The 14,907-nt window shown below is 42.8% G+C and overlaps 1 protein-coding gene across 1 annotated transcript in view; it reads left to right on the top strand.

The window, feature by feature from the left end:
• LOC116815492 (neural-cadherin-like) overlaps positions 1–14,907 on the top strand; it is an 88,404-nt gene that overhangs the window by 10,914 nt on the left and 62,583 nt on the right. The window contains exon 2 of the mRNA XM_032763922.2: positions 11,647–11,841. Within this exon, the coding sequence (XP_032619813.2) occupies positions 11,647–11,841 (195 nt within the window). The remainder of the gene's footprint in view (positions 1–11,646; positions 11,842–14,907) is intronic.

Raw genomic sequence — 14,907 nt, forward strand, 5'->3', positions numbered from 1 at the left:
TTACCATCCTATTGCACCGTCTGCCATGCCATTGTAAATTGGCATGAAATGATGGTTATCAGTCGTTCTGTACGTCTGCTGCTGTCATGATGCTCCTGGCTGGCCCCGCTGAGGTCCCGGAGGCACATGGACAAAATGGGAATGACTCCCTGGGTCATTCCCTCTTTATGTTTTATCTAAAAATAGAGTCAGTCCTGTCTAGAATATGGGGCAAGTGTACTAGAGAACCAGAGAGCACAGCTGCTCCGGGTCAGAGCCCCGAGATCCTGCAGAAATGATGAGCTGCATGCCATTCTAGGGGGTGCCCTGCAACAACCCCACCCGTTGCTTCCTCCTCCTCCAAACCTCCAGGGCTACCATGGCAGTGTCCTCTCCGTTGTGTGATGAAGTAATAAAGAATGCAGGAATAAGAAACACTGACTTTTTAGTGAGATAATATGAAGGGGAGGCAGCCTCCAGCGCTATGATAGTCCAAGCAGTACAGAATCTTTTCTTTAGACATGAAAGGGTAGCTGATAGAGCTCAGCCTCCATTGCTATGATGAGGACAGTTACCAGCCGTTCTGTACACTCTGCTAGAATGACCAGGAATCATTCCCATTTTTACCCAGGCGCCCCGCCCGACCTTAACAAGGCTAGCCAGGAGCACTCACGGGCTGATGATGATGAGGCAGACACAGTACAAATGACTGCTATCACCAGGAAGGAATGCTCGCTGTTCAGTGCTGCAGCACGCCGGTCTACCAGCAGCATGCAGTAGACAAAGGGTGAAATGAAAAAAGACAGAAATGTTTTTTTCCTTTCTTTCGGGGGCGGGGGAAGGGTGTACATTGACGACATATACCCTGAAACACCTGGGAAAATATTTGACCCTTCAGGCATTGGAGCTCAGCCAAGAATGCAAATGCTTTTCGGAGACTGCGGGACTGTGGATAGCTGGAGTCCTCAGTCCCCCTCCCTCCCTCCATGACCGTACATTTCATTCTTTGCTTTCCATTACACTTGTCACACAGCACTGTGCTGTGACCTCTGTCTATCATAGTCTGGAGATTTTTTTCAAATGCTTTGGCATTTTGTCTTCTGTAACGGAGCTGCATAGAACAGATTTGTCTCCCCATACAGCGATCATATCCAGTATCTCCCGTACGGTCCTGCTGGAGCTCTTTTTGGATTTGGGATGCATCGCCATCCATCGCTGATCAGCTCTCCACGCTGGGCAAACAGGAAATGCAATTCAAAAGTTCGCGAGGCTTTTTTCTGTCTACCTGGCCACTGCATCCGAGTTCAGATTGCTTTCCAGAGCGGTCACAATGGTGCACTGTGAGATACATCCCAGAGGCCAATACCGTTGATTTGCGGCCACACTAACCCTAATCCGACATGGCAATACCTATTTCAGCACTACTCCTCTCATCAGGGAGGAGTACAGAAACCGATTAAAGAGCCCTTTATATCAATATAAAGGGCCTCATTGTGTGGACGGTTCAGGGTTAAATCGGTTTAACGCTGCTAAATTTGGTTTAAACGTGTAGTATAGACCAGGCTTCAGTGATCTTCCCCACAGTCTGGGTCAACTCCTCCTGTGTCTGATCAGGAGTTGAGAGGTTTGGGGGGAACCTGGGCCGTCCTCTACTCCGGGTTCCAGCCAGGGCCCTGTGGATTGCAGCTGTCTATAGTATCTCCTGTAACAACTGCATGACAGCTACACACTCCCTGGGCTACTTCCCCAAGGCCTCCTCCAAACACCTCTTTATCCTCACCAACAGGATCTTCCTCCTGGTGTCTGATAACACTTGTACTCCTTAGTCCCCAGCAGCACAGCCTCTCACTCTCAGCTCCTTGCGCCTCTTCCCCAGCTCCTCACACACACTTCCTCTCCTCTGGCTCCCCCTCCCTGCACTGACTGGAGTGAGCTTCTTTTTAAACCCAGGTGCCCTGATTAGCCTGCCTTGATTGGCAGCAGGTGTTCTAATCAGTTTGTCTGCCTGAATTGGTTCTAGCAGGTTCCTGATTACTCTAGTGCAGCCCCTGCTCTGGTCACTCAGGGAACAGAAAACTACTCCGCCAGTGACCAGTATATTTGTCCTCTACCAGACTCCTGTACCGCACTGGCCTGGGTCTGTCACAGCTGTAATAGATATCAGTGTATTTGAAAATGCAGAAAAACATCCAAAATATTTAATAAATTTTAATTGGTATTCTATTGTTTAACAATACGATTAATTACGGTTAATTTTTTTGAGTTAATTGCGTGAGTTAACTGCGATTAATCAACAGCCCTACTCTTTACTGTTACATAAACACAGTAATTATTCCTGGCTAGTATTATGGCTCCACAATCTTGAGGGTTTTTGCACAAGCTGTTAGAAGGAGAGGCCAGTGCATCTTGGACATTGTGTGATGAAAGTTAAATTTAACAACCTTTTTTAATAGACTCTTAGTGAGTGGCCTGATGGCAAAGATTTGTTTGTATTCAAGAGTCTGCTGTAGTCTTTGGGGGCATCTGATGCCATCCATACTTGCACAGAATTTCTGTAGTCATCAATGGAAGCTACTGAGGGCAGTACTTTGTTGTTGATAGTTGATATCAGCAGAACAATGAGTGAATTGTAAGTATAACTGTGTTTACATTGAGGCTGTATATGCTTCCACGTTTCAGTGAAGTATATAAAAACCACTGTAAAACAGAAAAAACAAGTTTTGTATGGCTCACTGCGCTCCCATGCATATCTTCTAGTTAAAATTACAGTTCCCCAAAGTTAATGTGTGATCAGTTTCTTAGCAGCATAAAATAAATCTTTTTCATGCTACCAAAGCTGTGTTTTCTTCAGATGCTACGAGAGCTTATGCTGAAATAAATTTCTTAGTCTCTAAGGCACCACAAGTACTCCTGTTCTTTCAGCAAATCCTTGTTTCACATCTGTCTTATTCACTGGATTTTAGACAGAGTAAACAGGGTACACAGAATACAACAGACATCTGGTTTGGGGAAACAGGTCACACAGAATACAACAGACATCTGGTTTGGGAAAGCTTATCAGGTTATCAACAAGATAGACAAATAATGGGGGTGAAGGAAAACAGCCCTCTTTTGAAATTCCTTGTGAAAGATGAAAACTGTTACAAAGAGTAGGATAGCAATTCTGCCTTTTTATCGCATATGACACAATCCAGCAGCCAATGTACTGCCGCTGTTCTGGAGCTGCTGATCTAGTAACCATAATGCTTTTGTGTATGTTATTATTCAGGGTGATCTACCAGACACTTACATTATCTAGACTTGTGATGCAGCACTGATGATACATAAGACTGATTGATAACAGTGGTATTAGCAAGAGGTATCTGCACACTTGCCATTGGATATCCATGAATTATTAGTGCATCATATTTGTGCACATGAGGCATGTTGCACAAATTTGGACATGCCATTAGTGACTGAAGTGGAAAAAAACTGTTAGAGGGGAATTCACATGCTCACATTATTGATCATGGGAACAGATCTTTGTCTCATTAAAACAGCTGTGGTAATGTTTTAAATTTAAAAGACTTAATTTTAATATTGGAGTTTTTGAAGGCATCCTTTTTGCACTGTGGGAATCTGCCATTCATAGCTGTTGGACAATTATGGGTTATAAAAATGGAAAAACACTACATAACTTTTTCCAAAACTTAGTAGAAATGTACATATACAACTTGATACTGATCATGCCCATTATGTCTTAGTTCCACATACGTGCTTGTTTCATGCCTGTTGTTCAGGAACACATGCCCCAGTTTTACCAGGACAAGCCTGAGGTTTTTTTACATGAACTTCCTTCAAGGTACTTGAAATGACAAAAAACTAGGGATTTTGGTGTATAAGGAGGTGATATCCATAGTGGTAAGGATGGTATTCTGAGGGAGGTGGTTAATGTTGCAGAGTTTGTGGAGGAAGTCAGTTGTTTCCTGGAAGAAGCTGGGTCTAAGATAAGAACATAAGCACAGCCATGCTGGGTCAGACCAAAGGTCCATCTAGCTCAGTTTCCTGTCTTCCAACAGTGGCCAATGCCAGTTGCCCCAGAGGGAATTAACAGAAGAGGTAATCATCAAGTGATCCATCCCCTGTCTCCCATTCCCAGCTTCTGGCAAACAGAGGCTAGGGACACCATCCCTGCCCATAATAGCCATTGATGAACCTATCCTTCGTGAATTTATCTACTACTTTTTTTAATCCTGTTATAGTATTGGCCATCACAGCATTCTCTGGCAAGGAGTTATGTGAAGAAGTACTTCCTTCTGTTTATTTAAAGCTGCTGCCTATTAATTTCATATGGTGACCCCTAGCTCTTGTGTTATGAGAAGTAAATAACATTTCCTTATTTATTTTTCTCCACACCAGTCATGATTTTTTAGACCTCAGTCATATCCCCCCTTAGTATCTTTTTTCCAAGATGAAAAGTCCCAGTCTTATTAATTTCTCCTCATACAGAAGCCATTCCAGATCCTTAATGATTTTTGTTGCCGTTTTCTGAACCTTTTCCAATTCCAATATATCTTTTTTGAGATGGGGCAACCACATCTACATGCAGTATTCAATATGTGTACTTACCATGGATTTATATAGGGGCAATATATATATATTTCCTGTCTTCTTATCTATCCATTTCTTAATGATTCCTAACATTCTGTTCACTTTTTTGACTGCTGGTGCATGTTGAGTGAATGTTTTCAGAGAACTGTCTGCAATGACTCCAAGATCTTTCTTGAGTAGTAACTGCTAATTTATACCCCATCATTTTATCTCTTGAGATTATGTTTTCGAATGTCCATTACTTTGCATTTATCAACATTGAATTTCATCTGCCATTTTGTTGCTCGGTCACCCAGTTTGGAGAGACCCTTTTGTAGCTCTTCGCAGTCTGCCTGGCACTTAACTATCTTGAGCAGTTTTGTATCATCTGCAGATTTTGCCACCTCACTGTTTAGCCCTTTTTCCAGATCATTTATAAATAAGTTGAATACGGCTGGTCCCAGTACAGACCCCTAGGGGACACCACTATTTACCTCTCTCCATTCTGAAAACTGACCATTTATTCCTACCCTTTGTTTCCTATCTTTTAACCAGTTACTGATCCATGAGAGGACCTTATCTCTTACCCCATGACTGCTTACTTTGTTTAAGAGCCGTTGGTGAGGGACCTTATCAAAGGCTTTCTGAAAATCTAAGTATGCTATATCCACTGGATCCCCCATGTCCACATGTTTGTTGACCCCCTCAAAGAATTCTAGTAGATTGGTGAGGCATGATTTTCCTTTTAAAAAAAACCATGTTGACTCTTCCCCAACAAATTATGTTAATCTATGTTTCTAACAGTTTTGTTCTTTACTATAATTTCAATCAGTTTTCCTGGTACTGAAGTCAGGCTTACTGGCCTGTAATTGCCGGGATCACTTCTGGAGCCCTCTTTAAAAATTGACATCACATTAGCTATCCTCCAGTCATTTGGTATAGAAGCTGATTTAAATGATAGGTTACAAACTACAGTTAGTAGTTCTTCAATTTCATATTTGAGTTCCTTCAGAACTCTTGGGTGAATACCATCTGGTCCTGGTGATGGAGACAATTGAGAGCTTTTGGAGACTGAAGGTATCCCAGCCCTGAATAAATGAACTAGTAATTCTGACCAGTGTTAAATTATTTATTTTTTAATTTTTTCTCCCCAAACACAATAACTTTTTGTGGTTTTCAGTGTCTTTTTGGGGAAGGAAAGCACTGATTGAGTTTCTAAAGTCAGTCTGATAAATCACGTGGGATGTAGCAATCTTTTATTTTTAACATAATCATTTGCAATAGCTCCATAACAAACACTTTTTATATACAGTATACTCCCATTTATCCAAAACCTTATTATCTGAACCTCTGCATTTTTTGAATCCCTTCCTTGGCCTCCAGCATGAGAGACATGCTGCAAAGGGCTTGTATCTCATGCTAGGCGTCAAGGAAGGGGTTTGGATAATAGAGCAGAGTCTCCTGGCCAGGAGAGGTAGGCGGAGGATGAGCCTCCAACAGCAGGGCAGGCCACCCTGCTGCTGAAAGGGCTATTGTGATAGTGGCGGGAACCCTCTGCAAATGGGAGTGAGTAAGCAGGACCCTGGTAGCAGAGCTGCAGAGGGCTGCCTGCATTGCCACAGAGATGGTTACACTTACACCCAGTCCCTGCAAGCATAAGGTGTTGTTGAGGAGGAGGGGGGAGTGATGAGGGAGAAGACTGTAGTCCTGGCAGGGCAGAGCAGAGAAGAAACTCCTGACCAGGTTTTTCTTTTGGACTGTCACTTAGGATGGGTGCACGGAATTGTTCAGTGACGCAGAAAGTATCTTCATTGACTTGCTGAAGTATGTTTAGCCTTAGCAGTTTAAAAGATACAGGTCTGTCGCATCTTAGGTGCATTTAACATGCGCAATTTCAGCTTTATGCGGTCAGCAAAAACAAGAAAAAACAACAAAAAAGAAAAAAATAACAATTTAAATACTGTTTCTGTAGTGCGGGCGATTGCGCCCGCCATTACACTCAATGTAATTTTGGCTATACGCGATTTTCGCTTTACGCACTGATTGCCGAACATAACCCCAGCGTAAGATGAGACAGACCTGTAGTGTATTTTTAATGCATAGATGTCATTGCAATTTTTCATTGTTTTTGTTGTCACAAAATGCTAACTACTCAGTGATTCCACAAAATTAAAAGTTACCTTTACTTTAGTTCTTCCTTGCAATCCTGTCAGCAGGGCTGCACTGGAGCACCTCTTGCACATCACCTCCCTCTCCCACCTCCCCGTCTGGTGTAGATGGGGAGTAACTCCACTGACGATTGGAGATATACAGGTGTAAGTGGAAAGAGAAATCATCCCCTAAATTTCCTTTCTTAGGTTCATCATGCCATTAGTCTCTTAAAAATGTACATTGACAAGATGCTGTATGCTATCAGTGGTATTGTTTTGCAGACATTCTAGCTTGGTTCTATGAAATGTTGTTGATGATTAGTATTGACAGAATGGAAGAGCTGTAACATCAGTGGGTAAAACCATTTTGATATGGTGAGTTGTCAGTGGAACAAAATATTGCACAGTATTGATTAAATGTCTTGATCGGTTAATGCTTTCGCATTTCTGACAATGGACCAACTGTAATGCATCAGTGGCAAAAATATATCTACTCGGTGAAACAGTTTTTCTTTCACTGAAGTTAAATCCTTAGCACAATCAAATGTTGGGTAAAGTAGCTGCTGCATATCCATAATAGTGACTTTCAAAAATGTTTGCTTTGAATTTCTCACTACTGTTCCATAAATAATTGAGAGGCATAGTCCTCAATGTACAAATCCCTGTTCTCTAACTTTCCGGGGCCACAAGTGCTGCTTCCAGGCAACTTATTCCATGTGGTGGGGTAAAACAGTCACTACTTGACTAGCCTCCTATTTGCCTTTGAAGACAGTTCTAAGTTATTCTCTTACGAAGGAGCAAGTCCAAACACCCACCTCTTACCTTCATATCAACTTCTACCATTCACTCCATGCTAAATTTGGCATGTCTGTAATGGTGTATATAGATTGCTCAGGCTTTTAGTTCAATCACTTTTGCAAGTTGGCTTATTTATCTTTGTTTAATGTCAAATGGAGAATTGTTGTCCTCTCCCTTCAAATACTAAAAATATACCTGTTGCAGTGTCTAGAAGAGAAAACCTGATAACTGAGATTTATTGTCTTCACCAGTCCTCCCCTCCTTTCCTGCAACACTTCCCCTCCTGCCCCCCGCCCCCATTTGTGCTGCCTTCTCTTTCAGACATGGGCAATCCACCTTGCTTGTCAGATTTTTGTCTTAAAGTGAAGTGCGGAAAAAAAACACAAAATCCTAAGAACATTCATATATATTCATCTGAGTTCTGCTAACACTGCAGTGATATCTGTGTAAGTGTAACAGAAGGCAAAAAATGAGTCTCTAACTCTAAGTGATTACAGGGCTCTGAAGAGCAGCTCTGTGAACTCTGAATCTTAAGGAACGACTGGGAACATTATAAATTGAGCAGATCTGCTGTGATGTGTATGTGGTTTATCATAAGCATAATTCCCAAATCTGGACCTTAGCATCCAGAAATCTGGGTGCCTGCATGAAACCCTCTAAGCTTAATTACCAGCTTAGATCTGATAGCCTGCTACCAACCAGGAATTCCAGTGCCTGGTACACTCTGGTCCCCCCAAAACCTTCCCTGGGGACCCCAAGAACCCAAATCCCTTGGATTCTTAAAACAAGGAGAAATAAACCATTCCCCCCTTCCTTTTACCCTCCCAGGCTTCCCTCGCCGGGCTACCTTGAGAGATTACTGATCCAAACTCTTTGAATCTAATCCCCTTCCCCAGAGGCACACAGATTCAAGGAAAACAGAGAGAGATTCTACCTCTCCCCCCTCCCGTCTCCCCTCCACCAGTCCTAGTGAGTTATCCCAATTCCCTGGGATAAAACAAGGGAAACAGGAAAGAAATCCAACAGGTTTTAAAAAGAAAGCTTTATATAAAAAGAAAGAAAAAGACATAAAAACATGATCTCTGCATTAAGGTGACAATACACAGGGCAATTGCTTAAAAGAAAAATATGAATAAACAGTCTTATTCAAAAAGATATCCAATTTTAAACATTCCAGCAAACTACACACATGTAAAAAAAAAAAAAACAATAACAGCCTATTATTTTTCTACCTTTGTACTTACAACTTGGAAACTGAAGATTAGAAGCTTGAAGATAGAAAAGATCCCCTCTCATAGCTGAGAGCCAGACAAAGACACAGACTCAAACATTCCCTCCCTGAGCCTTTAAAAAATCCGGTTTCCTGATTGGTCCTTTGGTCAGGTGTTTGGTTCTCTTTGTTAACCCTTTAAAGGTGAAAGAAACATTAACCCTTAGCTTTCTATTTATGACAGTGTTAAATCCGCTCCCGTTTTTAAAACGCCTCCCAGATGCCCCTAAGTGTACCTCTCATTGCTCTTTGAAGTTTGTGTTTACATGTTATGACAAGGTCTCCAGGGTGCAACCTGGACTGTGGGACCATTGTACCCTCTAAACCCACCAGCCTGGGTTGTCCCTCACAGTATGATGCTAATGTCAAGCTGCAAGCCTCTGAAGGGCACTGCACTTACACAGCGATCCAGGGACACACCCATCTGAGTTACATGAATGATCTCCTGGCCCATGGTGTTGAACTCAGTGAAACAAATCCCTGTCTTTTTTGTGTGAGTATTTGTCTTTTGGCTAACCCATACATCTGCAGTTTTGAGGTGAAAGCCTGACACCATCGTACTAAATAGGAGATTTGCCATTGACTTCACTGGGGCAAGGATTGCACTCTTAGCGTTTAACTAGAGTTGCCACCTCTCCCGGCTTTCCCAGGATTGTCCCATTTTTGAAGTAGCTATCTTGGGAAATCTGTAAGGGTACTCACTGCCAGCTGTCCAGTTTTATGGGCTCAGCAGCATCCTGGATGTCCTAGGTTTTTGTACCTCAGAGGTGGCAACACTACATTTAACACCAAAAGAGTATGTGCACCTAAATGTAGCTATCTAAAAATTCCTAAACCAAAATCTTACTGGGACAGATTACTCCTTACTATTTGTGTTTTTGTTTGGTAGGCATAGCTGCCGACTCTGTGGGTGCTCCGGGGCTGGAGCACCCACAGAAAAAAATTAGCGGTGCTTAGCACCCACTAGCATCCAGTTCTTCGCCCCCACCGTCGCACCCCCAGTGCCTGCTGATCAACTCCTCCCCATCCCTCCCAGCACCTCCCACCCCGCTGTAATCAACTGTTCAGTGGTGTGCAGGAGGTACTAGAGGAAGTGGGGAGGAGCAGGGATGTGGCATGCTTGGAGGGAGGGGTTGGAACGGGGAGAGAAGAGGTGGGGTAGGGGCGGGGCCTGGGGCAGAGCAGGGGTTGAGCACCCCCAGGCAAAGGAAAAAGCCAGTGACTGTGTTGGTAGGGGGTTGTCCTTGGCAGGTGTGAAAATTATTGGCATTATAAAAGCTCAGTTTTTACAAAACCTGGATTTTAACCCTAACTTGGTCTGGCAGCGTCCCTCTTAGTAAAAAAGGTAATCAGCAAATGTTGTTGGTACAAGAGACCAGGTAACTTTCCAAATCAAATCCAGCCCAAATTGCTAGTGATTATGAGAGTCATTATCCTCTGGCTGTTAAATGGCCTGTATGAAATGAGTTGATCTCCTTGAACAGTGTCTGCTGGTGAACAGGAACCCTGGGCATGCTGAGGCAAAGGATTGAGTGGGCGTGGAGGTTGCCTCTCCAGAATACGAGTGTTAGACCTGTTGGCAGTAAAGCCCAAGGAAATTTATGCTGCTGCTTGCAGTGCATCTGTTCTGTGGATAAACTGTGCCGAGTTGTAAATCTTTCATATTACATTGGCCCTAAATTCACTGAAAACTTGAGAAAGAAAATCAGCAAAATAAGAGAATTCATCATAATTTTGTAGACCTATAATGAGACTTTTAGTACTCTGGATCTCAGGCTTATATTTAAAAGGAGTTTGAAGTTCCCATACCAACTTTTGGCATGGAAACTGATTTTGTTGATGTGATGCTGCCTTCTGCAACTGTGTGTAAAATGTGGCATCCTGTAAGTTACAGCTCAAAGACTCCTGAGAGACAACTATAGAAAAATCTAGATGCATATTCCGCTGACAATCATGTAGTCCTTACAAACATACCATCAGTGCACTATGCTACCTTGGAGACAACATGAGTTTCAACTTTATACACCTTCTTTATTCTCTTTTGTTTCATTTCTCACAACTGAGCTTTCTTTTGTATATTCCATTTGATTTGCTTTTTTGTTTTAAAGTTTAGAATTAAGACCTGATTGGAAACATAAATATATTTGTTGGTACTTGTGGAAAATGTCTTTAAGAAGCCTGTCTACAACCCTAGCATCCCCTAGGATATTGTTATGAAGCCAGCAAGAAACAATCTAACAAATTAAGATGGTAAATGTCGTTATGTATAAATGCTTTACCCAAATAGCTGCAGGTTCCCACTGATGTCCTTCCTCTCTTGTCTCCCTCTTTGTTTTCCCACTAGGTATCACGTCTGAAATCTAGATTGTAATTTGATCAGAGCTGGGAGCTCATCTTTGTCTCTCCTTTGGAATTCCCAGCACCCTCTCAGGCACTGTAAAATAATTACACCTCGCTTGCATAATTGTCCTGTTGTGTTCTCCCACTGGTTAGTCTAGAATCGCAGGTGAAACATAAAACTTTTTTGTGGGATCAGTTATCTTAGCACCTTGGTCCAAGCATTTTCCATTTAAGTAGAAGAATACAGCTCTTTCCATGATGTAGCTATAACTGTAGGTATCTGGTATAATGTGATTATTTACATATGTTTAGTTAAATTATTGGTTTCTTTTTATTAATTACACTTAATAACACCAAACTGTCAGCACAGATGTGGATTTTTTTGCCAGAGTGTTTGTCTGTATGTTAGGATGTACACAGTAGGCACTCTTCCGTCTTTCACCAGTAAATCAGATTAGAAGATTTTAAATGTCTGGTTAAAATTTGTGAAATTGTCTTAGGTCTGACTTCTGATTTTGTTTAAATGTAATGTGTTTGCAGACAATGACTGGTATTTGTGTCACGTGACAATTATTGGCCCAGAAGAGGATCTTATATCCTGGGGTATGTACCCATACCCCTATTTGGCACGTGTTGATCCTGATGCCCGGAAAGGCACTCTGATCTACCAGCTTGTGGCCCATTACAATAACAATGAAAACTCCAGTGTTGGGATAACTTATGCACTTATTGCAGGTAAGTCCTTTCTGAATCAACTGATTAATGTGCATGACTATGAGATTTTTATTTTAGCAATTTCCAATTTTTCATTTAGTTAATAAGATTTCAATAGAATAGCCTTGTTTAGACATACTGGGTGAAGGTCAGAGATGATGAGTAAAGTGGTGTAAATTAAACCAGTACATGAGTGTAAGGGAGTTGGTTACTCCCATACAAAGTGACCAGAATCAGGCTAAGGTCTGGCCTGTGCTACCAAGGGCTTGTCTAAAGGGGTAGTATAAACCAGATCAAATCAAGTTAATCTAGTTTGAAAATGTCTGCATACACCTGATCCATCACTACATATTTATCACAGACTCAGAAGTCCTCTTGCAAAGCAGACTGGGTTTGCTTCAAATGGAATTAGTTTGGTCTATTGTGTGTGTGCACACAATTGCTGTATGCCACTTCTTGTGTGCTTCCAGTGATTATCCTGTAGTGCTTTGCAGGTTGTCTGTTAAGTGACCTGTTCATTTACCTGTGTGCCCTCCCATGCTCTTGTATCAAATTCCCAGGACAATACCTCCCCATCTTTTAAAAGCTGGCACAGAGCCACATTTTGCCCATTTACTCCTGGATCCTGGTGTATCATTGTTGCAGTATAGCTGTGATAGCACTCCTGAAACCATACAACATGCCTTGCACAGTTGCATTGAGTCATGCTGAGGCCCTGGATCTCATTACCATCTGGGGAGAAGCTTTGGTTCAGGAAGCTCTTTTGGCCAGATCTCCTACAGCCACAGCACCTGCAACAGCCAGAGCGTCAAGGACAGGGCCTCTATGTACTGCTGTGAGGTTGTCCTCTTGAAGGGGATGTAAAAGGAAGACTCAGGACAAGATGTTTGTTGAGCTTTTGGCAGAGAGTTGAGTCTGGTTTTTCTCTGGGAAAGCGGTGGAGGCTGTAGGTGCGGACCCAGAGGGAGAAGGAAATGCAGCTCTCCTGGGAGATTATGGCAGTGGCCAAGGACAGCATTGCCATGGCCAAGAAGAGCATAGAAAAAGACAGAGGAGAGGCATAGGCAACTCATGGATGCTATCCTGAACCAGAATGTTCTCCAAAACAGCTCATGTTAGGCCAGCAGGCCCTGCAGTCCCCGAATTCAGGATCCATCCATGTCCTTTGCAACCTGGGCAATACTGGGTACTGGGACGAGCAGCAAGTCCTCCCCACCATACCCTTGCAGTGGTGCTACCAGTGGCCATCCCCCTCTCAAAACAACCTCGGGGCACTGAGAACCCTGGCTCCTGGGAGCCCAGCACTTTCTTGAGTCCAGCAGTGCCCCTGAAAATTCTGACCCACAGCGCTTAACCGTAGAGCCCATGCAGGCAAGAAGAGGCAAAGGGCTGGCTTGTACTCACCTGTAACTGTAAGGCAACCAACCGCCCCCCTGGTTGTGTTTGCTCTATTTGTGCTGGTGCTCTTTCAGTTTTGTCTGCACTGTTGCTTTATTAAAGATTTGTTGATTAGTAGACTGTTTAGTTAAATGTATTTTCAAATACAAAAACATATTTTTTCCCATTAGTTCAATAAAAACTGTATTTTTGGTTTTGTTCTTTCATAATAAAAACCATTTTAGTCAATCCATTATGAGTCCTTATTGCACTTAATTATGAAAATCCTTTAAATAAAGCTGAAATAATTCATAGGGGTTTTCAGAAGTACATAGAGAGCATTCCACTTCCGCCACTCGTACGCTACACCCCAATGCTTGAAATGTATCTATCCCAACAGTTCCCCCTCCCCCATGGGCTAACAACTGCACATGTTCAGGCAGGAGACTTAAAATATGAACAATAGGCGTCCCTGACAATATTCCCCTGGGTGTCACCATTTTCAAAGGGAAACCTGGTTGGCTGCTTGAACCACCAAGCAAGTCACTGAACCTCAGCTTCCTACCCATTGTTAAGGCTTTCTCCCTTGCTCTCTCAAATATTGTGCAGACCACAACAGGCAGTGAATGGTCCAAACATCTTTTTTTCCGGCTGCTTCCAAGCTGTTCCGTGAAGAGTGCCATCTGCCTTTAAACGGACAAATGCACACTCGACTGTTATGATGGAATTGCTTGGGCGATAGTTAAAATGTTCCTTCCTGCTGTCCAAGTGGCCTTTGTATGGCTTCATTAGTCAGGGCATAACAGGATAAGACAAGTCTTCCACAATAATCAAACTTCCTCCACACCATTAATGTCTTCAGTGGTCCTGGGAGCAAACATTCATTTCTCCATTAATCTAAACAGAACTGAGTGCTAAAAGATCTCAGAATCTTAGACCCTTCCAGACCGCGCTGCATTTATATCCGTAAATCTCCCACCAAAAAGAAATACCCTTTTCTGTTTGAATAAATTCTGTGCTCTAGTGGGGGATGAATTGTGTTGTATCAATTGCCCCAATACAGTTTGTGAACTGTACGCGTCCAAAGCCATCAACAGTCTCCAGAGCATTACCCAGCTTTAGGACCTTGTTAGATAGCACTTTATCAATGACATAGCAGATCTGCTTGAGAATGTTGCCAACAGTTGATCACCCCATGCCAAATTGGTTGGCTACAATCCATTAGTACCCGGGGTGGCATGGCATTCTTGTTTCTCCACAAGTATGGAGTACCGCATGTTGCTACACTGTCTTTGAAGCTCCAAGGTCAGTTCTGCACCGATCTCAAAAAAGTTAGCCCTCCCCATCCTGAAATTCTGTCACCATTGCTACTTGGCTCCAATCTGCAGAACAATCCTCTCCCACCAATCCATGCTGGCTTCTCAGATCCAGAAATGACGATAAACGCTGTGTAGGTGATCGAGCTTGGATCATTGTCCTCTTCCTCCTCGTCCATGTGCCATCTCTTCTGAGTGCTCTCCTGCTGCCAGCGGAGGTGCTGCTGCTGTAGAGTATTCTTCTGCTTCCACATCATCTGCTCGATGGTGTGACATGCAAAATCCAATGCCAAATTCATCCAGCTTTGACTGCTGTAATACAGCCCAAGCAGTTGTTCTCGTGCATGGAGCATTGCTGGGTCCATGTTGGCAGAGAAGAAATTAGAAAATAGCA

This window comes from Chelonoidis abingdonii, chromosome 2 (assembly GCF_003597395.2).
Source record: "Chelonoidis abingdonii isolate Lonesome George chromosome 2, CheloAbing_2.0, whole genome shotgun sequence".
NCBI classification, from domain to species: Eukaryota; Metazoa; Chordata; order Testudines; family Testudinidae; genus Chelonoidis; species Chelonoidis abingdonii.